This window comes from Neomonachus schauinslandi, chromosome 10, assembly GCF_002201575.2.
Source record: "Neomonachus schauinslandi chromosome 10, ASM220157v2, whole genome shotgun sequence".
Taxonomy (NCBI): domain Eukaryota; kingdom Metazoa; phylum Chordata; class Mammalia; order Carnivora; family Phocidae; genus Neomonachus; species Neomonachus schauinslandi.
Window position 1 is genome coordinate 110725791 of NC_058412.1, and position 23215 is coordinate 110749005.

Sequence of the window (23215 nt, forward strand, 5' to 3'; positions counted from 1 at the left end):
GGGCTAGTTTCCAGGCAGGGGCTACTGTGAATAGTGTTCCGTGACCATGCTAGTACGTGTGCTTTAGGGCCCATCCATACTCGTTTGGTCATGTGCATACCTGGGAGTGCAAGCGCTAGGTTGCGCGCTGGTCTTGGCTTTTTGGCTGAGCCTCTCCAAAGGCACTAGGAAAGAAGGAAGAGAGAAGAGGTGAGGTGCATGCTCTGTGGGAGTGGCAAAGTGTGGCCTGTGTCACCCATGGTGTGCTTAATCCAGAGCTCCGTTGCAGAACTCAGCACTGTACTGGGCAAAGGGCAGGACAGGGTCCCGAGTGATGCAGTGATGAGTTCTTACGGTGTGCACAATGCTGCCAGGGACTCTGCCGCCTAAGAGCCTGTCTCAGCCCTGAGAGTCCCTGCTCGAGTTGGGGAAATGAGGTAGAAAGCAGGAGACGGGAAGTACCACAAGCACAGGAGATGACAGAGGAATAGCAGCGACCTGCCACAGGAGCCAGCCAGGTGGCCTGCGAGATTGGCGCTCTGGCTTCGGAGGGGTCCAGATTTGGCAGGGGTGGAGGGTGTCTTTGTTAATGGCCTAAAACATCTTCCTACCGAGCGAACACCCATGCATTCTGCAATGCCCACCTTAAATGTCACCTCTTCAGTGCAGCACTCCAGGATCCACTCTGTCCCTCTCACGTGCTAGGCACTTGCTTCCCAGCAGGTCCCACAACTGTCAAGTACAAACTGAATGTACATCCTGTGACCAGAAACCCTGTGGTCATTTATTTAGTCTCTCTCTCTCTCTCTCTCTCTCCTGCTGGCCTGCAGGCTCTGAGTAGGCAGACCTGTATCCTATTGTTCATTGCTGGGTCACCCATATTTACCGTGGCATCTGGCATGAGATAGGGGGTCCATACATATTTGTGGAAAGACATGTGCCTGAGAGCATGCATGATCAAAGGAATGGAGGGGGTCACACATGGGTGATTGGGGCACAGAAGATAGTCTGTGTGATGCAGAGGTTGCAGTTGGGAACAGAAGGATATAAGGCCAGCAGGGCTGTGAAAGGCCTCGAACACCAGGCCAGAGAGCTGCAACTTGATTCTGCCAGCAGCTGGGAGCCATTGAAGGTTTTGGAGTAGGAGAGTGAAATGAACAGAGATTAACTGATGACACTTTGAAGCTGAAAAGGAGATTGTTGAAATTGTACTTTTTACCTATTGTGGTTGTTAGGAAAGTGTATTTCAACAAGTCAGGCTCTTTATATCTGTAGTTATATCTGTAATGGGAAATTTATCTAAATAGAGAAGGAATGAGGAAGCAGTATTGGACAGTTTCTCCTAGATTTCAGCGAAGGTGTCAAACTGACTATGAGGTTGCAGCCAGCTGTGTAAAAATCAGCAAACGCAAAGAATAAATAGTTAAGCCAAGGTACTACCCAACCCACAGATCAAGTATTTTGAATTCAGGCATGTGTGAAGCCCTTGGTGCTTCCATCCATGTTCCTCTTTCCTGCTGAAATGCCCTCCCTACTTGCCACCTGCCACACTCCTCCTGCTTTCTTTGGTTCAGAGTAGATGTCACCTCTTCCAGGGACGCCCTACCCCAAGCCTCTCCTTTCTCCATGATTGTCTGCACCTAGAGCACCTCTCTGCTATGGCCTGGGTTTAATTGGACAGTTCATGGAGGGTAGAGGTGAGTGTTAGCCCTACCAGGTATTAAAATATATTCTAGAGTTATAATATTGGGACAGGAATACATCAATAAAATAGAATAGACAATTCCAAAAATAATGGGAAATCAGCATGATATAATGTTGGTATTTTCTAATCCGTGGATAAAGATGAATTATTTAAAAGATGGCATGGAGGGGCCACCTGGGGGGTTCAGTCAGGTGAGCGTTGGACTCTTGGTTTCCCCTTGGGTTGTGATCTCAGGGTTGTGATCTTGGGGTTGTGGGATTGAGGCCCTCTGGGGCTCCACGCTCAGTGGGGAGTCTGCTTGAGTCTCTCCCTCTGCCGCTGCCCCCACTCACTTGTGCTGTCTCTCTAAAATAAATAGATAAGGGGCGCCTGGGTGGCTCAGTTGGTTAAGCGTCCGCCTTTGGCTCAGGTCATGATCCCAGGGTCCTGGGATGGAGCCCCGTATCGGTCTCCCTGCTCAGCGGGAGGCCTGCTTCTCCCTCTCCCACTCGCCTTGCTTGTGTTCCCTCTCTCGCTGTGTCTCTCTCTGCCAAATAAATAAAATCTTCACACAAAAAAAACACAAACCTTTGTTTTGACCTGAAATGCTTCAGCCCTAACAGAAAAAAACTGAGGGTCTAAAAATGTAAAATTTCCATATGGCAAAAAAAAAAAAAAAAATCCCATCATAAATAAAATAAAAAGACAGCAAAAGGACAACATACTTACAAAATATATGACAAAAGATTAAATTTCCTTCATGAAAAAAAAAGTCCACCAACTCAAATAGAGAGATGGGCCAAGAATATGAACAAGTTGTTCTAACAAATGCAAGTGACCAATAGACACACGATACACATAAATATAATGCTCACACTCCCATATGAAGAGAAGCAAAGGAAAATAAGACATACCATTTTTCACCTCTTAGATTGACAAAGACAAAAGAGCTTGCTAATACTAAGCATTGACAAGCATGTCATAAGATGGGAACTGCCACACATTGCTGTGGCTGAGTAAACTGGTGCAGGATTTGTGGAGGGGGATGGCCATCATTGTGAAAACCCAGAATCCTGATAATGATGATAAAAGCTGCCATTTACCAAGTACTCCGTCTGGGGAGGAGATCAAGCTGCATTTTATGGCCTGACCTCAGAAGTCATACACTCTCATTTCTGCAATGTCTCATTGCTTCCACAGCCCTATTCATTGTGACAGGGGACTGGGGTGTGATACCAGGAGGTGAGGATCACAGGGAGCCATCTTAGAGGCTGACCACCACAGTGTCCAGTTTCAAAGGGGAACTTTTTAATGTTTTTTGAGAGAGAGAGAGAGATTTTGCGCATGTAAGCAAAGGGGTGGGGTGGAGGGGCAGAGGGAGAGAGAGAGAATTTCAAGCAACTCCATGCTCAGCACAGAGCCTGACGTGGGGCTTGATCTCACCACCCTGAGATCATGACCTGAACTGAAATCAAGGGTTGGATGCTCAACCCGCTGAGCCACCCAGGTGCCCCTCAAAGGGGAACTTTCAGTGTCAAATACTACATTAAGCACACTATCTTTTTTTTTTTTCTAATTTTTTTATTTATTTGCGAGAGAGAGAATGAGAGACAGAGAGCATGAGAGGGGAGTGGGTCAGAGGGAGAAGCAGACTCCCTGCTGAGCAGGGAGCCTGATGTGGGACTCGATCCCAGGACTCCAGGATCATGACCTGAGCCGAAGGCAGTCGCTTAACCAACTGAGCCACCCAGGCGCCCAAGCACACTATCTTATTATCTACTTTGCCGATCAGGAAACTGAGGCTTCGAGAGATTTAAGTGTGGTGCCTAAGGTCACTTGTCTAGTCTCAGAGTCAGAATTTGAACTGGTCCCATTTGGCTGGACGCTATTCAACCTCCTCACTGGTGTCCCTGCTGCCACTCTCCCTTCCTTATAATCTCATCTCCTCTGGTCTAAAGGCATAATTCAGATTGCATCATTTCCTCACTCTTAGAATAAAATCCACATACCTTACAGTCGCGTACATGGCCATGCATGCTTGGTCCTGAATACCCTCTCACCCTTCCCCCCACCCCAGCCAATCTCGCCCTGGCCACACTAGTCACCTTTACGTTCCTCAAACATGCCAGTCCCTTCCCAGCTCAGGACCCTGGCACCAGCTCTTGCCTCTGCCTGGAAGACTGCACCCCCAGGTCTTCACCCAGTTGTCAACTTCAGCCACGCATTCAGGCTTACTCCTGAGAGGGCCCTTCCCTGACCACTCAGCCCAGAGCCCATCCCTGTCTCCACCCTCAACCCCTGTCTCCACTCCACCCCCCACCCCTTCCTGGGCCTCTCCACCCCATCTCCACCTTACTTCTTGTTTCTAGGATCCAACCAAGATTCGAACTTTGCATCTAGTTGTTATTTCTCTTTAGTCTCATGATTTAGAACAGCCGAATAAGTAACAATGAATCTTTTGAAGAGTCAGGACAGTTGTGTTGTGGAGAGTCTCTCTTTCTGGATTTCTTGTCTGGTTGTCTCTTCATGATCAGATTCAGGTTAAGCATTTTGAGGGGGGAACACAACATGGGTAATTGCATCTCATCAGGACGTGAGCACATTATGTCAGGTGGCCCCACTTGGGGGGCAACTGAATTTGATCACATGGTTGGAGGGTGTCTGCCAGTCTCTCCAATGTGCAGGTACCTGTTCCCTTCTGTCATTAGTAAGTAATTTATAGGGATAAATGGGTTTTTAAATGCTTTGAGATGCTTGAACGGTATCCTCTCTGCTCAGGCTAAGATCCTGCTATTCCTAATAATAACAAACCCCTGGTGCCCTTGGCCAGATCCCCACTTGTGGAGTATGCTCATTTCATATAGAAATCTGCTTGGAGGGATTTGCTGCTTAAGAAGCTCTCTAGAGCAAATGCCCTGCCAATTGTCCATTTACAAAAAACACCCACAGTTTGCAGGGCCTGACACAAAGGGGACACAAGGGCAGTACTGCCCTCTTAAGCAGATGGGAGCAGCCTTCTCTGCCCTAGTCTCCCACCAGACTGGGGCCAAAAGAAGGGACACATCATTGGGAGAATTAGTGGTCAAGAAACTGGGTCATGCCATTCCTTGTTGGGACCTGTGCTGTGGCCACTTTAAGGATAGAGGGAGTTGTCCAAAGGCAGAAGGACACTGAAAGCAACCGGCACAAGGTTACTCAAGGAGTGGCAGCTCCTGCAGGACTAAGGATCTGGGAGATTTCTGCAGGCTTCAGCACACAGGAAAACTCACCTAATTTTCAGTGCTGCTAAACAGCCAGGTTTCTCTAGGGTTCCCAACTGCTTTCTGTGGGCTGAGTGGGGCTGAGGCTGTTTTATCTCAGTGATGGTAAATGAGTTCACATTTCATGCCTAGAGAAAATCACTGCTCTGCTCTCCCGGGCGGTACTGGCTCTCTTTTATTAGTCAGAGAAGAGGTGGGTTATCTGGGTTCAATTCCACCTTTGAACTTCAGTTGGATTTGGCTTTATATTTCAAGCCCAAATGTCCACCACTGCTGTGAGATAGTGACTCAGGCCAGGAGAAGTCAAAGGTCTCTAGAAATGTGGTGGGAAGAGATGGGAAATCCGGGGCCTGAATTATTTCATTTTCAGAGTGAGGAAGGGCATTTCCCATGCTGGAAACTCCCACATCTCCCTGGATGAACTGAAGAGTCACAGCCACTAATTAAAATTCTAAAAATCGTAACTGGGCACCAACATGTGTGGATGTGGACATGTGTGATGCAGCCTCCGAACCGTCCCCCACCACAGAGGATGAGAAGTAAAGATCTATTAGAGAAAACTGGGAAGGGTGCGTTGATTTGAAAACACATTCGATTTCCTGGATAAAAGGTGCTAATGAATAACGTGCTTAGACCCTCTTTTAAAAAGAGAGTTAAGTTCTATATTGACAGAAAAACCTTTAGCGTGTGTGGAAGGACTGCTCTGCATGCCTTTAATTTGATGTGTTGCCATCTTTTCATTTTTCTAATGGGTGAATACTGAGCTCTGAACCTGTAGTGTTGTACTTCCAACTCACACCTGTAGAGGGAGCCTTGTTTACCTCGGATTGTTCACAATGCACAGCTTTCAGTGAAAGAAAGAAAAAGGCTTTTGGAGAAAAAAAGTTGGAGGGTTAAAGGCAGTCTGTTTCAAAATTGCAAACAATCGAGATGGCTCTCTTGTTTTTTCTTCTTTGCTGGTTCCACTGTGAATGAGTTGTAGCGTAAAGTCAGGAGAAATTGCCCTTCTTTTTCGGGTGCGACTAGAGGGACCAGGAGGTGCGATCGTTGTTGGTATTTTTGTTTTGTTTTGTTTTGTTTTTTACCATTTCCTCACAGAATTCCACGAGGGCAGCTCCTCATCCTTGTTAAAACATAGGCTTTTTCTGAAGGTAGATCCGTTGTAACAGAGGTTGTGAATCTGAGGAGGGGGACATCTGCCCTTGACCCATCTTCTCTGCTGGGGTCTAATTGTGCTGTTTGGGGACGAGCGAGTTATGTTTTAGCCTGAGTCTGAGGTTGCTTGCAGGTTCAGTGTCCCCCACCCCCCACCCCGCGGCGCCCCACGCGGTCTTCTCCCGCACCCCAGGCGGACGAGGTCTGTCTGTGTGCGGGAGGACGGCGTCTCCGATCCGCACGGGTCTTCCCTCTCCTGCGGTGCTGTGTCTCCGCGGACAGTACGCGCCCAGGTCTGGGATGGACCAGCATTCTTGATGTTATCCTATTACTTTACAACTGGAGCTAGCGCGCCGTAAGGAGCCGGTTCCCCGTGGTCTAGAGGAGCACAATGACCTGCGGGAGGAGTGGGGTGGGGGGGGTGGGGAGGGAGCAGAGAGAGAGAGAGTCCGCGGCGAGCGCTCGGGATCGCTGAAATGTTTGGGTCGGACAGGTGAACGCATCCTGAAGTCACAGGCGCCCGCCGGGGAGGGAGAAGGGGAGCTTGGGAGGGTGTAAACTAAGTGGTGAGAAAGAGACAAAGGAAGAGTGAAAAGGCGAGATGGTACGGAATATCGGGAGGGGGAGGGGAGAGGAGGGGGCAGAGGGTGGGCAGCGCACCGAGGGGACCGAGCTTGAACTTGATCAAGAAAAGGGGGGCCCTGAGATGGGGGGGGGCGGCAGAGAGCCAGCCACGTGCCTGGCTTTCCCAGACCAGGGTCTCGCGGAGACCGCCCGGGGACCCAGCCGCCCCGCCCAGCGAGGACCCGCGTCCCCGGGGAACCAGGAGACGCGAGGAGGTCCAGGGCTGCCCGAAGGCCCCAGGGCGCCGAGAGTTCCTAATGGTGCCTGAGTCACTTTCTTTGGGCCAAGTCTCTCCTCTCCTGGCCTGAACGCGGAGAGCCGGCGGGCCGGGTGCCCCCCAACCCCCACCCTCAGACCCGAAGATTGCGGCCTCCAGGAGCGAGGGGCGGGCACAGACCCCACCGCCTTCTTTCCTGGGCTCAGCCCCGGGCAAGAATCTTCTTCGAAGCGCTTCCCCCTTAAGAGCGCCCCCCCCCCCCCCCAGAGCGCACGGCAGCGCGTCCAGTGCGCCCTCATCCCTCCCCCACTACCTGGCCCAGCACCCCCTCCTTCCACCTCCTCTCCCCCCTCCCCGCCCCCCGGCCTCTCCCTCCTTTCTCCTCTCTGGGTGCCTCCTTTTCCTCTCTCTCCCCCTCCCCTCCGTGCCCACTCCTCCCTCTCGTCAGCCCCTCCACCTCCTCCTCCTGCTGCTCCTCCTACTCCCCCAGCGTGCGCCCTCCCTGCGCTCCCCTCCCCCCGGCCCCCGCCCCGTGCCCGGTCCCGCCCCCCCTCCCCCGCCTCCCCGTGCCCGGTGCCCCCCCTCCCCCTCCCTCCCTCCCGGCCGCGGCGCCGCCGCCGCTGCCGCCGCCGCTCGCCTGGGCCCTCCCCCTGGCCACCCCCGCCCCCGGGCCGGGCAGTGACGCGCCGCGGCGGTGCCAGCCCCTCTCCCCGGGCGGCCGCGGCAGCAGCAGCAGCAGCAGCAGCTGGAGCCGTGGGGCTGTCACTGCCGCCCGCCCCGCTCACTCGCCGAGCCCGACCGCCCGTCTCCGCCTCGCCTCCCGCCCAGGTACGGAGTCCGGCCCGGATCCCCGCGATCGGGCCGTTTCCGGGCCCCCGGCCGCCGCCCCCCTCCGGCCGCCGGGCCGTTGGGCGGGGGTGGGGGGGTGGGGGGGCTGGGGGGTTCTGGGGAGGGGGACGGGGGGGAGCTTCCTGCGCTGGGGCTGAGGAGGAGGGCGCAGGGAAGCGGCTGCGCCCTGGGCGGAGTGGGCTGGGGCGGGGGGCGGGTGAGTGTGACCGAGTGGGGGGGGGCGGGCAGAGGAGATGCACTCTGGGGGCTGTGGAGTGCCCGAGAGGTGTGCCTGGCCGCGAGTGCCGGGGGGCCGCTGGGAGCACCCCACTCCCGGGCCGTGCGCGCCGCCGGTCCTGGGGGGCGGTGATTGTGTGCGCCGCGTCGCGGTATTGTGCGGCGGCCACACCGTTTGCAGCGGGCTCGGCACCGCGTCCCGGGGAGGAAGGCGTTCGCAGGCGGCGGGGTGGGGGCCGGGCTCGGGTTGCCGCCACCGCGACCGCGGCGAGAGGGGAAGTAGACTGTGTTTGGGGATCTGAGGACGGGAAGCGTTGAGTGGCTGGGAGGGGCTCCCAGCCTCGGCGCGGGGAGTTGAGACGAGGTTTGCAGAGTTGAGCCCACTTTGGCAGGCCCCTGTCCCTCCCCGGAGGGGACCGGTGGCCCTTCTCAGGTGTACCAACGGAGCGGAAGCCGGGGGCGTCGGCAGCCCCAGGCGAAGGGGCATTCCTTAATGAAGGGGACGCGTGGGGCGGGGGCAGCTGGCCGGGGTGAGGGCGCGCGGCCGGGTTAAGTTGGATTTACACCTCCGCCGGCCGCTATCCGCTCTCCACCTAGCCCTCCTGGGCCGGACACTTTCTCGTGGGGCCCGGGGGCAGGAGGGTGCAATCCACATTTTTTTATTCCAGCTGCTAGAATTCAGAAGTGACCGCCCACCTTCCCCCCCCACCCCCCCAACCTGGAGCAGCGTTTGCCAGAGTCCGGTCGCCCCTACTGGGCCGCGCTTCCTGGGGGAAGTTCTCATTAAGCCTGACTAATTAGCATTATTCCTGGAGAAAGGTTAAGGTTAGACCGTCCTTTTCCTTACCAGGAGGCCCACCCCTCTCCTCCCCATTCCCTTCTCCCTTCCCCCTCCCCAAGAGCACAAAAGCACAAAAAGAAAGTGTGAAGAGGCGCAGATCAATGGAGAAGCCACAAACCCATTAATTCAAATGGAACCTTTTTTCCCCCCTCTAAAACATTGATTTTTCTTTCTGTCTGCTCTGAGGGGAGATTAATAACCTCTTGATTTCACCTGAAATGGTGTTTGGACTCTGTGATTTCCTCCTCTTTCTGAGAAGGATTGTGGCTTGAAATAGATTCTCCCTTGAGATAAAGCCCTACTTATCCCAGAATCAGCTGGAAACCCCAGCCTGGGGCCCCCAGCCTACCAGGTGGGGATTGTGGGGAGAGGTGTGTGGGGCTCTCACAGCTCCTCTGGGGAGAACCATCTGTGTGACAGGACTAGGGGTGCTGTCTTGCCCCCTGCTTCTGGGCTGTAGGTTGGTCTGGGGGAAAGACCCATGGGTGCCCCAGCCCCAGTGGCAGTTTAGTCCTTACATAGTAAATTACCCCTTCATTGGAAAACCATTAGGACCTAAATGTGTCTTTAAATAATATCAAGCTCCTGTCTAATCCCAGTTCAAGCTGGGCTTGTTTTATAGAGTAGGTTTTAAGATAGCCCCTCCTCCCACACCCACTGTACCATGGCTGGGTGATGGGACCCCATTCAGCACCCGCCTGCAGAATAGCAGGAGCGGAGTACCCCCAGAGCTTTCCTTCCAGCTAGGGAGGTGGGTTTGGGGGAACTTCCCTGGGCCCCTGTGGAGCCTGGCCACCCCAAGTTGCTCAAGAACTTTTTTGTCTTGTCTGGGTCCTTTTCTTGGAAGGAAACTCCTGCAGGGGATTAGCTCAGAGTGGTTCCTCTCCAGCCCTCCTTTTGGCTGGAAGAACCCCGTCTGCTGCAGCTCATCTCTCCACCCACCCTCTTAAAGAGACCCCTGTTAATGCCAGGGCCTGGGGTGTCAGTGAGGCCCTCGTGGTGAGGAGTGCTGGGAAAACAGCCAGTTGCCTTTGCCTAGGAAACAAAAGCCCGTTTTACACTCGATACACTCGTAGGAAGGTGTTGAAAATGCTCACTCCCAGCATTCAGGCGTTCATGACAGCAAGGACAACAGAGCATCCCCATATATATGTGTGTTTCTGACAGACCCTATGTGTGTGAGAGTGCGCACCTAAAAGGTGGTGGGTGACTGCTGTCTCAGCCCTCCCCACTTCACATTTCCCAGAAGGGCCTGTATGACTTACAACTAGTGAGCAGAGGAAGTATGTTAGCAGGAAGGAGTGGAATTGTGCAGGGAGTGTCCCTGGGAGGCTGGCCTCCTCCCCTGGTGGCCAGGTGGGCTTGGAGTGTAGCAAGAAGCGGCTGCCTTGGGACTCCACAGCTCCCAGGAGCTATGGCTCAGACCACCCTAAGATTTCATTTGTGCAACCCCTTCACTACAGGGATTTGAACCTTTGTTGCTTTAAATCCTGGGGGTTTTTCGTCTTCCATTAATAAGCCATCTGATGAACTGAAGTGGTTAAGTTGGGGTCAAATGTGGTTCAGTACCTTCTTGGCATGCTCAGAAGGCTGTGTGTGTAATGCTCGCTGACATGGAGACAAGGGGAAGAATTGCCTCGTACTGAAGAATTTCCAGGGCCTGGAAGGAGCCTGCAGGTGTTCCAGAAGGAGGTGCTCACTTTCTGCATCTTGGTGCCTGCCTACTTGGGGTAGAACTAGTGCCGGGGCAACTGTCCTAGCCTGGTCTTTCTGGCAAAAGCTTCGGCCTCTCATCCATCAGGCTGCAGGGGTGAGACAGAGGGGTCTGTCTCCTGCCTGGCCCCCAAACACCTCCAGCACATCCCCGTCCTCCCCCCACCCCCTTCCCTGAAACACACACCCAGGGCTCCTGGTCAGGGCTTATGGCTTACAATTGCACTAAATTCTCAGCAGATCCTCCTCCTTTATTTATTTATTTTTTTTCCCCCTCAAAGCAAGTGGTAGAGATAGAGTTACAGCTCAGAGGAAAGGCCTGGAAAATGTTGTGTGAGGCACGCCCCAGGATCCCTGTCCTGGAGGATGCAAATGGCTCAACTTCAGAGGCACCAGGAACCTAGTTCCCAAGAAATTGACCCCAGTTGTAAAATAATCAGGTTACTGATAGCACCTGTTCCTAGTTACCCGCCATGGATACAGGCTCGTTTCCACCATTTCCCCTCTGCTCTCCCACTTTCTCCTCCTCCTAGGCTGGGCAGCGGTTGGTGCTAGTTTGCCTGCGGAGGAGGAAGGGCCACAGAACCTGGGTGGAGAGAAACTGAACCTGCCCGTGAATTTTGGACTGCAGATAAGAGCCAGGGAGGGTTTGGTCGGTCCCTCTCCTTCTACCCAGAGTCAGGGCTCCCAGACTGGGGTGTGTCCCAGCGGCTGGCTGGGTGCTGCCCGCCTGCTCCCCACACGTTCTTGAGTTCCCTCTTCAGGAAGGCCCTTGTCGCTGTCACCTTGAGGCCCACAATGGCTCAGGCCCTTTGGTGCCGAATGATGGACTTTTACCAACAGGTGCAAGGCCGTAGGCTTCAAGGTGTCTGAGAGCAGAGGTAAGAGGAGCGACTGTCTGGTCACTCACGGGGAGCCTGGGGAGAGGGGGCCCAGAAGTACTGGATTGGATCTACTCTTGTATTTTCTAATGAAAACGTCACTGAAGTTTGTTTACAGAAAGAGAGAAATTAGTAGACCAAATTCCCTTGAGCGTCCAGGAGAGAAAAGCAAGAGGTGCCCGACTCGCGACCTCTGGCTGAGCAGGGAGAGCTCCCTAGGTCAGTGCAGGGGCCTGAGACCCTGCCACCGCTCCCAGACCTGCGCCCGGCTGCCTCCCGCACACCCCCGCCCCGGACTCGAGCGCACCGCCCGCTCGAGCTGCTGATGGGCTCGGACCTTGTGTGCTGGTAATTGCCTGTGTAATTAGCCGGCTCCCCGGGCCTTGGCCCTGTGTGAGTGGGTGAAGTTTCAGTCTGCCCTCTGCAGCTGGGGGCTGTGCTGTCGCAGGCAGGTCGCAGAGGGGGTCTGGGCACGCCTCGCTCCCAAGACAGCCCCGAAAGTAAGAGTTGTGGCAGCTGTGTAAGTCCAACCGGGACTTACTCGTTTTCTGCTTTTAAGTCAGGTTGACCACACTTGATTTCTCATAAAAAATGGCGGTAGCAGGAGTGTCCAAATGTGAAATAGAACCTCTGCCTTCCGAGCCGGGATTCATGGAGCAGGACCCCGGGGTCCGGGAGAAGACGCTCTGGGGCAAGCTCGAGAGTCCGCAGGTACCGTGGGCGGGGTCCACAGCCCCTGTCTCTCGGCACTTACGGGCGGGTCCGAATTTCTCACTGGTGTCTCTCCCTAGATAACAAGGTCCTAGAGGAAAGGAGGCTTAGTCATCTATGTCCCCAGCACAACACGAGCCCACAGTAGATGCTCAGTAAATGTGTGTCGCCTCGTTGAAGAGAGCTCGTGTGGGAGTGTGTGTAAATACAGCTTCGTCTCCCGTGCGTTTCCTTTGGGTCTCATCCTGACACACTTCGTCGTTAAGCAGTCTGGTTCTCTCGATGGAAGGGAGGAGGTGTGGTGGCACTGCCAAGGGGGCTCTGGGCGCAGGCTGCCTGCAGCTCACTGGACTAGCTGTGGTGCCCTTGGGCGGCCGGGGCAGGCCTCCGAGGGGCAGGTACCAGGTCCCGGGACAGGCCTGACGTGGGTGCCTGCCTTTTTGGGTTTTTTGCTGTTGTTTTTTTATGGAGTGGTTGTGAGGAAGTCTCCTAAAACCCTTGCCCCAGAGGCCTTTGTGGGTGGGCACTGGGTGTTCTTCATTATCAGGTGACTGGGGAGTCAGTGTGAAATGTAGCTCACCTCTTCCTAACTGGACTTGTCCGGGTGGGGGACGGTTAAGCGATCGGAGTCGGAGAAACCCTAGGCTCTGCGGGGGGTGGCTGGCGGGGCAGCAGGGAGACCCTGCAGGGCTGCTCGCTGCCGCCCGCCCGCCACAGGATCCAGGGCTCATCTGGTCTCCGTCCAGGAGCTGTGTGCAGTGGGACCGAGTCCTTACTTGTCAAACTCCGGCCACATCCGCATTCAACACCAGCATCATGCCAGGCACTTCAGCCAGTTCTCCGCGTCTCGCAGGCCTCGTGGGGGTCCAGGGAACCGCCAGCCTCGTCCCCACCCTCGGAAGGACTTGCGATTCTCCGGGGAAGGACGGGGCAAAGCCCCACCGCGTGCTGACGCGCCGCAGCTGAGGGGGGCGTGCCTAAGTGCAGGGGCCGCCGGTGCCGGCGGACAGGCGGTGTAAGAACGACTGATGGACACCGAGCCGGAGCCGGTGGGTGAGACAGGTGTGTGCTCAGAACTTGGGTTGTGGAGTGCCACAGTAGGGTGGGTACTCCAGGTGAGGGGGACAGCGGGAACGGAGACTAGCCGGCAGGGAGGAGGGTGTGTCTGGGCCTTCGGGATCCAACACCTCTGGCTCCGCCACTTGTAAAGTAAGCTCATGACCTTGGGCAAGCGCCTTAACCCCTCGGAGCCTCAGTTTCTCATCCGTACAGTGGGGCTGATAACTACATCTACCTGGTGGGCCTGCGGGGAGGATGAAACGAGAGGGCCAAGGGGAGCACTTGGCACCTGGTGCACTTTGGCGGCTGTGAATGTTTTCAACTTGGCGGAGGGCAGAGTGCGGGCGCCCTGAGCACTGCACCCAGCAGTTCTGCCTTTTTCCTGCTCCGCCGTGAGGACGCTGTGTGTTCAGTGGAACAGTCCGCAAGCCTTTCTCTGGGCTGCAGACAGCCCCGCCCGGGGTGACGGGCCGGGGACACCCCTGTGTGGCTCCGCTGCCCCCAGACTAGCCCCCTGGCCACAGTGGCCTCCTGGCTGCTCCTCAGACAGCCCCGCCCCCCACCCCCACCCCCACATGTGCTGGTGCCCGGAAGGCTCCCTGCATAGACCCCCACATGGCAACCTTCCTCACTTCCCGTGGGCTTCCGCTCAGGTGTTTCCTCACCAGCGAGGCCCTCCCCGGCCACCTGACAGCTCAGCCCTGCAGGCCCCTCTCCCACCTCCTCTGGAGCTCTCCTCACCATGGTGGTGATGTGTTTATCTGCTCACTGTCCCCCTCCCCTGCTGGACGGTGAGTGCCAGGAGGGCCAGGACTCTGTCTTACCCACCACACAATTTCCCAGCGCCTAGAAAGGTGCTTGGCTCATAGTAGGTGTTCAGTAAATACTTTTGCTGACTGAATGCGTGAAGCGCTTTGAGTAGGTGGTGCTTCCGGATGCTAATAGATTCAGTCTTTTAAATCCTGAGTGTTTCAACAACACCCCAGAGCCAGGAGGGGGCCTTCCTACCTCAGGTCAGGTCCTGAGCACAGTGTGCCCTGGGCAGCCAGGAAGGAGCAAGGCGCCCAGGCAAGGAAGGATGCCCCGGTTCCTGGCTCCCGGAGCCTGGATGGGCTCTATGCCTCCAGGGGTCCTCTCTCCTGCCAGTCTTCTCTCTCCCTCTTAGGTTCCATTCTGGGGATACAGGGGAGGGTTTTGTCGTCCCTTTGTGCCCTTTGTGCAGAGAGAGCCTCTTGAACACACGTGTCCCCGCGGGGGTGAGAACATAGTCTGGGTGAATGTTGAGTGAGCGTGTTTTCGCTCGAGGAAGACTGGGCGGATGTGCTTGTGCATACGGAGCAGGGCAGCCTGTGGGAGGGAGGCAGAGTGTGGGGGTGGGAGAGGGCACAGGAGGACACATGGTCTCTGTCCCCTGAGGCTCCGGGTATGCCTCGTGGGGACCCCTGAGCTGGGCAGAGCTGGCACGGCGGCTCAGCTCGCGAGCTCCAGATCCAGCCGCAGAGGGTGCACACTCGCTGCACAGAAGCTGTAAATTCCAGGAAACTCCCTGCCAGCCCAGCGGGGTGGGGGAGGGGTGGAGGATAATCCACACTGGTTCCCTAGCACTTGGAGAACAGATGTGTCTGCCTCAGGGACAGCCTCGGAAGAAAAGTTCCAACCAAAGTGTGTTTGCTCATTATAAAAGAGTTGTCTGTGAGGGGGCCCTGGAGGGGAGGCTTTTTGGGGGGGGGGATGTGGGGGGGCTCTGCCAGAGGTCCTTACTGGGGGCCCCACAGATGCCATTGTATCTTGCTAGAGGGGAGAGGGGAGGGGGCGAAGCCAGCCCGGGGTGTGGGAGCTGCTGGGTCATCTTTCTTGCATTTTGCAGCCAGCTCCCAAACACAGTTGCTTGCAGCTCCTGAAAGAGGCCGGGCCAAGTAGGAGGTGGGGTCCCTTCCCACTGGAGGGCTGGATTGAAGGGGCCCCGCCCTGGGGGTTCCCAGATGACTGGCCAGGGGCTCACTGAAGCCAGCCAGGGGAGAGGAGGCAGGCGTGGTCCTAGCCAGCAGGCCCTCCGGCTGTTTGGAAGGCCCTGGCGGCCCCCTAGGTCCTTGAGCCAAACCCCCTTTTGCGGTCTGATTCGAACCCTCCTCGCCTGCCCCACCCCCTTCCTTCTCTGCACTTCTGGGGCTGGCCTTTTCAGCCCTGGAAGCTGCCCAAGAGCATATCTTTGAAGCCCAGCAAAGGTTAGGAAGGAGGAAGACAGAAATGTCCTCTGGATTGGGGGAGTGGGAGAAAGGAATTCCATGCATGCTCCACGGGAGCCGGAGTTGGGGCTGCAGGCCTAGTGGGGGCGACGGCTTGGCCTCGCAGCGCGCGGGCAGGTCCTGCTACCCCCTTCTGGCCGCCAGGCCCTGTGCACAGTGAGCCGTCTTCTCTGGGCTGTGGGCAGGGAGAGGGGAGCTGTGGCCCTTGTTTACGGCGCTTGTCTCAACCTTGGCTCACAAGGGTACGAGCCAGGCCCTGCTATCCGCCCTTACAGGATGCAAGACCTCATAATTGTCTTCAATTACAGACCTCGCCGGCCCTCAGCCCTGGCTTCCGACAGGAACCAGAGCCCGAACCACTTCCATGGGGGGCAAGGGGAGCAACCCAGCCCCTACTGCAAGGTTTGGGGGCTGCTGGTGGCCTTTGGGCACTTCCAAATGCCCACGGGACCCGGGGTTCACTGAAACTGCTGCCTCGGGGCTCTGGAGAGCCTGTCCCTGTTCAACATCCACCTTCTTTGTCCCCAATCAGGATGAAACTTCTGTGAGCAGTGAAGATTTTGATATGAACGACTCCACATGGATGTCAGCTGACCCACACCTGGCCTCCAGCCTGAGTCCCAGCCAGGACGAGAGGATGCGGAGCCCTCAGAACCTCCACAGCCAAGAGGACGGTGAGTGTCCCTTGATGGCCGGCGGGGGAGGGGCTGCGCCTGCTGCCAGGGGGGCCGTGGAATCTGGGCTGGGGCCTCTGGGGGTGGCCCAGGTCCAGGCTTCCAGCTGCCCCTGGTCTCCTGGGTGTCTCCGCCAGTGCCACAGCCCCTGGTGCCAGGGGGAGCAAGTCCTCCGGGAGGGAAATGGATAGAGCCCTCGGGGGCCGGCAGCCGATGGGGTGTCGTGTCTGTTTGCGCTGATGCTCGCGGGCTGATGGGATACGGACATCGAAGTCACCGCAGTTAAGGTCTGGGAAGGTCATTAGCCGGTGTGCCTGACCTGGAACGGTCCAGCTGCCCAGCCACGAAAGCAAGAGTTGGGCTTCAGGACAGGGTCCCTGCCCGTCACCTGTGAACCAGCAGGCAGTGCGCTTGTCCACTGTGTGTCCCCAGCCTCTTAGGATGAGAAGCGGCCCGGCTGAGGAGCTGCCCGAGCACTGGCTCCCCGCTGCCCTCCAGGACAAGCCAGGCGGCCTCCTCCGGCCTCAGAACAGACGCTTTCTCCTCGGGATGGGAGAGTTGGGAGTCCGAAGTCAGATCCCAGGGGTCCACTCTGGAGCGCCTCTTTGGAGCCCCGGGCGGCTGTGTCAGCTACACGCAGTTGTGGGCGTGGGGTGGCACCTGTGGTCACGGTCTCTGGTGGGGCTCTGTCTGGTTTCTGGGGAGGTGATTGGGGGTGAGGGACGAGCCCAGGGCTGAGCCTCAGAGATGTGGGGTGTAGAGCCGGCAATTAGGAGGGGTCAAAGTTCGGGGCCGGGAACGCGGGAGGGAAGTGCAGGGTTAAAAAGCGGTGTAATGTTAACTCTGCGAAACGGGTTAGCCTTAAAGAGTAAATAAGGGGTAGGAGCCTTGCAGTTTGGGTCAAAGTTCGTCTCCATGGCAGAACCTGCGCCTGCTTCCCGACTGCCCTCACGGGGCCTGAATCCGGCTTTGTCTGGGAGGAGACCCAGCCTGGAGGCAGCTGGGGAAGCTGGGCCAGGGGCTGGGGAGCCCAGAGGGTGGTTTTGCCAGGAGTGGGGTACAAGGCTGCTAGGAAAGAAAAGACTTTTGTGCCCTGACACCTCGTGAGGTCAGCACGATCCCCTCGTGCTGTGAGCCTCCCCACCAGAGCCTCCCAGACCAGTACCACCTCCCAGTATTCCCACGGGGTGGGGGCAGCCACATGCTGCTGGGGGCTCCGGGGCTGGGAAGTGCCCAGCAGCTGACCTCCCTCCTCATCTGAGCTGATCAAAGGCCACACCCAAAGGCCACACCAAAGACCAAGCCAGCAGAGCTCAGCCAAGGGCATAGGGTTATACCTTCCCAAGAAGGATCCAGAACATTTTTTTAAAAAACCTGAGTAGTAGGACTGAATGGGGGCCATATTCCTTCAATTCATTCTTGAAAAATTCTTCTGTTATTGTTGCTCAAAACCACCCTTTGGGAGTCTGATCTCTGTTGGAGACACTTCCCAGGGAGATTTGGCGCTTTGGGTGGTGGTGGGTGGGGGTCTCCAGGATCAGGTAACAGAAAGGAGTGTTTCTGTCGGGGTCACGGCTTCCTCAGCATCAGTTGCCCAGCTGCCTGGGGCTTGGTTGATCATTGAAGATGAAGTGGAGAGAAGCAGAGAGACTGGTGAGGTCAGCGCATCCTGTGGCCGGTCCTAGGGGAGCCTACCTGGGTGTAATCATGCACAGCCCCCTGCCCCTCCTGTCACCCCAGGCCCTCCTGGTACCGGGGCTGAGGCAGACTGGCCTGCTGACAGTACGAGGGTGTTTATCAGGGCGGGCAGCCAGAGCTGGAGACAGGGAGGATGGTGTTGACTGTGATACCATCAATTTGATTATTTAATCAGAGGCTGTGTCTGGAGGCTATGGGCTGATGTGCTGGCCAGAGGCGGACCTAGACCCAGTGCAGGGGGTCACAGGCCTTGAGAAGGCCCAGCTGTCCGCCCGGTCTGTGCTGCCCCTTCTGATTCTAAATCTGTTGGTGACCGCTGTGTTTCTCCAGAGCAGTGGGTTCCCGTAGGGTTTTGGCTGGGTCCAGACCTGGCCTCGAGTCCTCGTCCTGCCCTCCAGCCCCCACAGTGGCATGCAGCCAGCTCCCGTCTGAAGCTGCTCACAGTGTGGACACAGGCCGAGATCCTGCTCCCATCAGCGAGTCAATGGGAGACAGTCGGACTACAGGGTGTTCTCATGTTGCCCATTGTTAATGACGGGCTGGGGTGGGGACAGGCCGGGCAAGGGCTCGGGTTGACCCTGTACTCCGAACCCAACCAGCAGCCCTCCATGGTGGCTTGCTGTGTGGTCTCTGGACATTAGTCCTCCATGGAACTGGCAAATTGGAAAGATGAGGTCTGAAGCCCCCATTGTGAGTTCTACAAGGCACAGACCATGTCAGTCTTGCTCTCTGCTCTGTCCCCAGTGACCCCAGCTGCATGCTTGGCATGTTATAGGGGCCTGCTGAATATTTGTTGCCTGAATGAATAAAGAAACAAACATTTATCAAGACCTACCCCTAGCGCACCATCCAGAGGGGATATAGGTGCACCCTTTGTTGGGGACAAGTTGGGCTCTTTGTTCCTGAGGACATCCCCAATCTGAGCACCTGGGTCTTTTCCCTTAGCCAGAAAGTGTGGGGGCCCCCAAGGCTGTGCCAGGGAGCGTCCCCCGTGCTGGCCAGTCTTGCCGCCCAGAAGCATCTCAGGAAGCCAGGTAGTTTGCACATGATTCACACCTGTTGGTGGATGTGTTGGAGCCCTCCTCTTTCTCCATCCTTCTTCTCCCCCTCCTCTTCTTCCTCCTCTCCCCCCACCAAACCTTTCACACTGTAACAAATGCAGATGAAGACTGGCAGGCAGGGGAGGTCCCAAGGCGGAGACCAGAAATGAATGTGCACACCCGCTGTCCCCCCCCCCCCCCCCCCACCCCAGCCTGTCTTTGTGGTTCACGGAGCTGGAGCTGGTCTGCCCTGAGACGGGCACAGTGTGCTTCCTCCCCCAAGTCCACCACGGCCTGCAAGCATTCACGGCACAGACCTCTTGTCTGGGTGCTGTTTGGGGCTCCCTGAAATCACAGCAGACACTAGGTTGGGGGACATCACGCGCACAGTGCTTCCTCCCTTGGGGCTGTAGCCACCACGGGTGAGCACGTCACTCTTGTCCTTGCCTCACAACACGTGGGAGATGAAGAGAATGTGGGTGATCGGACCAAACTTGAGAGGTGGTGCTGAGCCTACCTTCCTCTTTCTGCCTTGGCCAGTGTCGGCCATGTGTGAAGTTCCCCAGAGCTGGGTAGGGGAGCCTGGGAGCCAGAGGAGTCCCCCCTCACACACTCGGAGCACTGGTTTCTTGGGGCCAGAGTGATCCAGGCTGTTCCTGCTGCTGTCTCTTGCCCATGTGTGGCCAAGTCTTTTCCAGACCCGCTGCTCAGCCCTATCTGAGGCTTTGGGCTTTGAGTCCAAACGGAGTTCTGTGCACTTCGTAGGTGCCTAGAAAAACACATGGCCCAGGGGCTGCCTTCTGGGGGTAGAGAGAAGATACCTGGGAGAAGCCAACTGTTGGGACTTCGTCCAGAGACACAGCCCCCTGCCCCTCCTGTCACCCTAGGCCCTCCTGGTACCGGGGCTGAGGCAGATAGTCTAGCGTTGATTTGGAACCAAATAGTATGTCCGTCTGTCATTATGCCCAGTCATTGGGATGATCTGTGTGATGTCCACTTCTCCCCCAGATAGCATAGCACCCTGGAAGCTAGGACCCCAGCACCCGGCACAGAGCCTGGCACAGAGCAGGTGGGGGTGGGGGGTGTCTGTTAAATGAATGAGTGAATAGAAACACGCCCAAGAGCGCACACGCACAGGCCAGGTGAGCCGGCAGGCGTCCTGAACTTCACCTAGGGGGCTAGGCCAGGGTCTGGGGCTGCAGCTGGCAGAGCCAGGCGAGGGCCCACTCCTTGATTTCCCCTTGATGTGCTCCACTGGCCTCTTGTTCTGCCCCTTCCTGAACGGAAAATGTGAGGCCTGGCCTCCAGAAGGGATGCGAGGGGGTGGGGAGCGGACATTACTCACCTCCCTGGCAGACAGGAAGCCAGCACCAGTGGAGAGCGGAGGGTCCCGCTTCCCTCTTCCTGCACTGTTGTCTTCCTGCAGGGCAGTGGGGGTGGGGATGGCTGGGCCAGGGCCCTGTGGTGTCCTAGGGCCTTTCAGGGCCTCTGGTTTGTGCCTCTCAGATGAGACCGCGCCTCCAGGCCTCTGGGGCCCCCCTCCCACCTCCCCCCTTCCCTCCCTCCAGTGCGGGTGCTAGGGTTTGGAGGAGCCTCCCCTCTGGTGCCCATTACCAGGCGTTGAGGGGCCTTTGGTTCTTTCAGGGCTCTGAATCGGTTTTGTCATGCCAAGGCTGATAAGCCCTGTTCCTGCCTTTGGGGAGTCTGGTGGGAGAGGGAGAGGCGCAAGAACAGGGGATCCCTGTGGGCTCTAAGCTGCCTGAGGGCAGGCGTGCCTCTGGAGAAACATATCTTCTGTTTCCCCTGTTTCACAAGTATTATATTTATTGTAGAAAATTTAGGGGAAAAAATGGAGCAAAAAAAAAATCAAAAGGACTAGTATTTGGGGCATATTTTTCTCAGTCTTTTCTGTGCATATAATAAAAGTCTTGTTTTCTTAAAAAACAAAAAAAGACAGGTGGATTGTGTCGTGTTGCAGCCCTTTTTTCCTCCTAATGTCATTTGCCTCTCCTGTGAGTGATGTGGCATTTTGTAAAGATTGTCCAGTCATCCCAGTGACTGGAATCCCCATTCCCGAGCCTGCTGAGTGCTTGGAGCTATGACCGAGCCTTTCCTACAAGGAAGGACATGTCCTCTCCTGAGAGGGACCACAAGCGACCACAAGGGTCTCTGACTCTGGAGCCACCGTTTGGGCCATTCGTGAGGACATTCAAGTCCCTCTTTTGAGCATCTCTGGGGCCAAGGCCCAGCACAGGGCCGAGTGTCCTCTTCTGGGCTTTATCCCCGGCCCCGAGCACGGAGTAGGTGGCATCTGGTGGCAGGGCTGGGGGACCAGCGCAGCGCCGTGAAGCAGGCTGTGTTTGGTGCGATGCCGAGGGCAGGCAGAGTGGGCCTGAGGCGTGCCTGGGAAGCTCAGGTAGCCGGTTAGGCAGAGGCTGGGTGGCAAGGAGATGCTGAATGCCAGGGTTGGGGATTTCCTGGGTCGTGTCTCCAGAAGCTCCCTTTGACTCCAGGCTCCAAACAGGAGAGCCGGGGCAGAGAGGGCCACAGCCAGGAGGATGGAGAGAGGTGGGGTCACCTCTGTGGGCCGGGTCTTGGCTGGACGTGGCTCCCTGCAGGCAGGCCCTGGGCACTCCGCTGTGGGTCTCCCGAGCTGGTTCTAGCCTGCCCTGTCCTGTCCCTGCGAGGTGGTCTTCAGCAAGTTGTTCGCTCCGATTCCTCGCTTCTGCTTAACGTAGCCTGGGTGATTGTGACCATTGACCCTGGGGTCCTTGGGAGTTCTCTGTGAGAAGCCCAAGGCTTCCTGCCTGCTGGCTCTTGTGTCCTTGGGTAGGGCCCGCCACTGCCCAGAAATGCAGCCTGGGCAGCAGGGGCCGTCCCTGCTTTCCTCACTGGCCTGGACCTCTCCCTGGGTGCCTCCCCCGTCCCTGCAGGGCCGCGTGCTGGGGAAGTGGGCCGGCCATAGCCACGCTGCCCTGCCCCGGGCTCCGTCCTGCCTCGGCTCACTGTGGGGCCTAGGGCGGATCGCCCCCCGCACTGGACGGCCGGATGAGGCAGTGACAGAGCTCAGCACACGCCTGGGATGGGGAGGCTCGACAAATGGTCGTGGGGCCATTTCCTCGTCCGTGGCTGGCCTGGTGCCGGGGGTGGTGCTGGGGGACCGGGTGCCGGGGCCTCTCCTCACTGCTCCCAGTTCTCCAGACCCTTCATTAGCCCCGCTTGGTCTGGTCCTGTCTCTTTCTTTGTTCAGGTCCCTCTGGGTCCCCTCTGTCTCATGACCCCTGTATGGTTCTGACCACAGCTTCCTTACATCACACCAGTGTCCCTTGCTCCTGTTCTTCCCCCACCCCCACCCCCCCCCGCCTAGCCCGAGTCTTGCTTCTTTGGAAAGAGAGCTGGAGGGGCGCCTGGGTGGCTCGGTCGTTAAAGCGTCTGCCTTCGGCTCACGTCATGGTCCCAGGGTCCCGGGATGGAGCCCCACATCGGGCTCCCTGCTTGGCAGGAAGCCTGCTTCTCCCTTTCCCACTCCCCCTGCTTGTGTTCCCTCGCTCGCTATCTCTCTCTGTCAAATAAATAAATAAAATCTTAAAAAAAAAAAAGAGCTGGAACAGGAGAGCAGGCTCTCGTGACATGTCCTGGCATCTTGTGAATTCCTGTCCCACACCCCACCCACATGCGCCAGGACCCCCGAGTCCTCCAGGACCCTGCTTCTGGATCTGGCAAACTCTGACTGAAGCTTCCACGCTGGCGGGCAGCTAAGCAGACCACCGTGAGTTCGTTCTGGCGTCCGAGGAGAGGGCTTCTGGGCAGCAGTTGCCTCCTGTGTCCCAGCCACTGTGCTGAGCGTGTTCTTGGCAGGGGGCGGGCTGCTGCTCGTGAGGAGGGGCGAGTAGTTGGGACCAGGCCATTCGGGCTCGGTCACTGGCATTACCCCTGAGCCCCGGATACTTCGTGTTCTCTGTGGACGGCGCCCACCCTCCCACGGGCCCTCGGCTGGGGATGGAGCTCCAGGGCCTGCCACAGCTGCCTCCCTGTGGGCCCCACACTCAAGGTTGGGGGTGTCCACCCTGCTCCCTGGTCACTTAACCGTGGCCTCCCAGGGATGGCTTCTAAGGGCCTTCTGCAGGAAGCTTTTAGACCTCGCGTTCGCTCTTCCACACCTGTTACCGTGGCCCTGCCCACCCCCTGACCCTAACTGTCTGCAGTGAGGTTGGAAACTGGGTCTGGGCCTCATTCTCTGGCTGCAGGTCATACTCCCTCCTTCCAGAGCAAGAGCTGTTGTTCCTATTCAAGGCTCCAAGCATCTTCACAGAATGACCCTCCTGCCCTCCCCTCCCCCAAGGAACAGAGAACTGGGGCCCAAGTCCT

At 57.1% G+C, this 23215-nt stretch overlaps 1 protein-coding gene across 1 annotated transcript in view; it reads left to right on the forward strand.

Moving 5' to 3' along the window:
* Positions 1-7713: 7713 nt before the first annotated feature.
* NOL4L (nucleolar protein 4 like) overlaps positions 7714-23215 on the forward strand; it is a 32947-nt gene continuing 17445 nt past the window's right edge. Inside the window, exons 1-2 of the mRNA XM_044918915.1 lie at positions 7714-7747; positions 15968-16109. Of these exons, the coding sequence (XP_044774850.1) occupies positions 16001-16109 (109 nt within the window). The 5' untranslated portion in view covers positions 7714-7747; positions 15968-16000. The remainder of the gene's footprint in view (positions 7748-15967; positions 16110-23215) is intronic.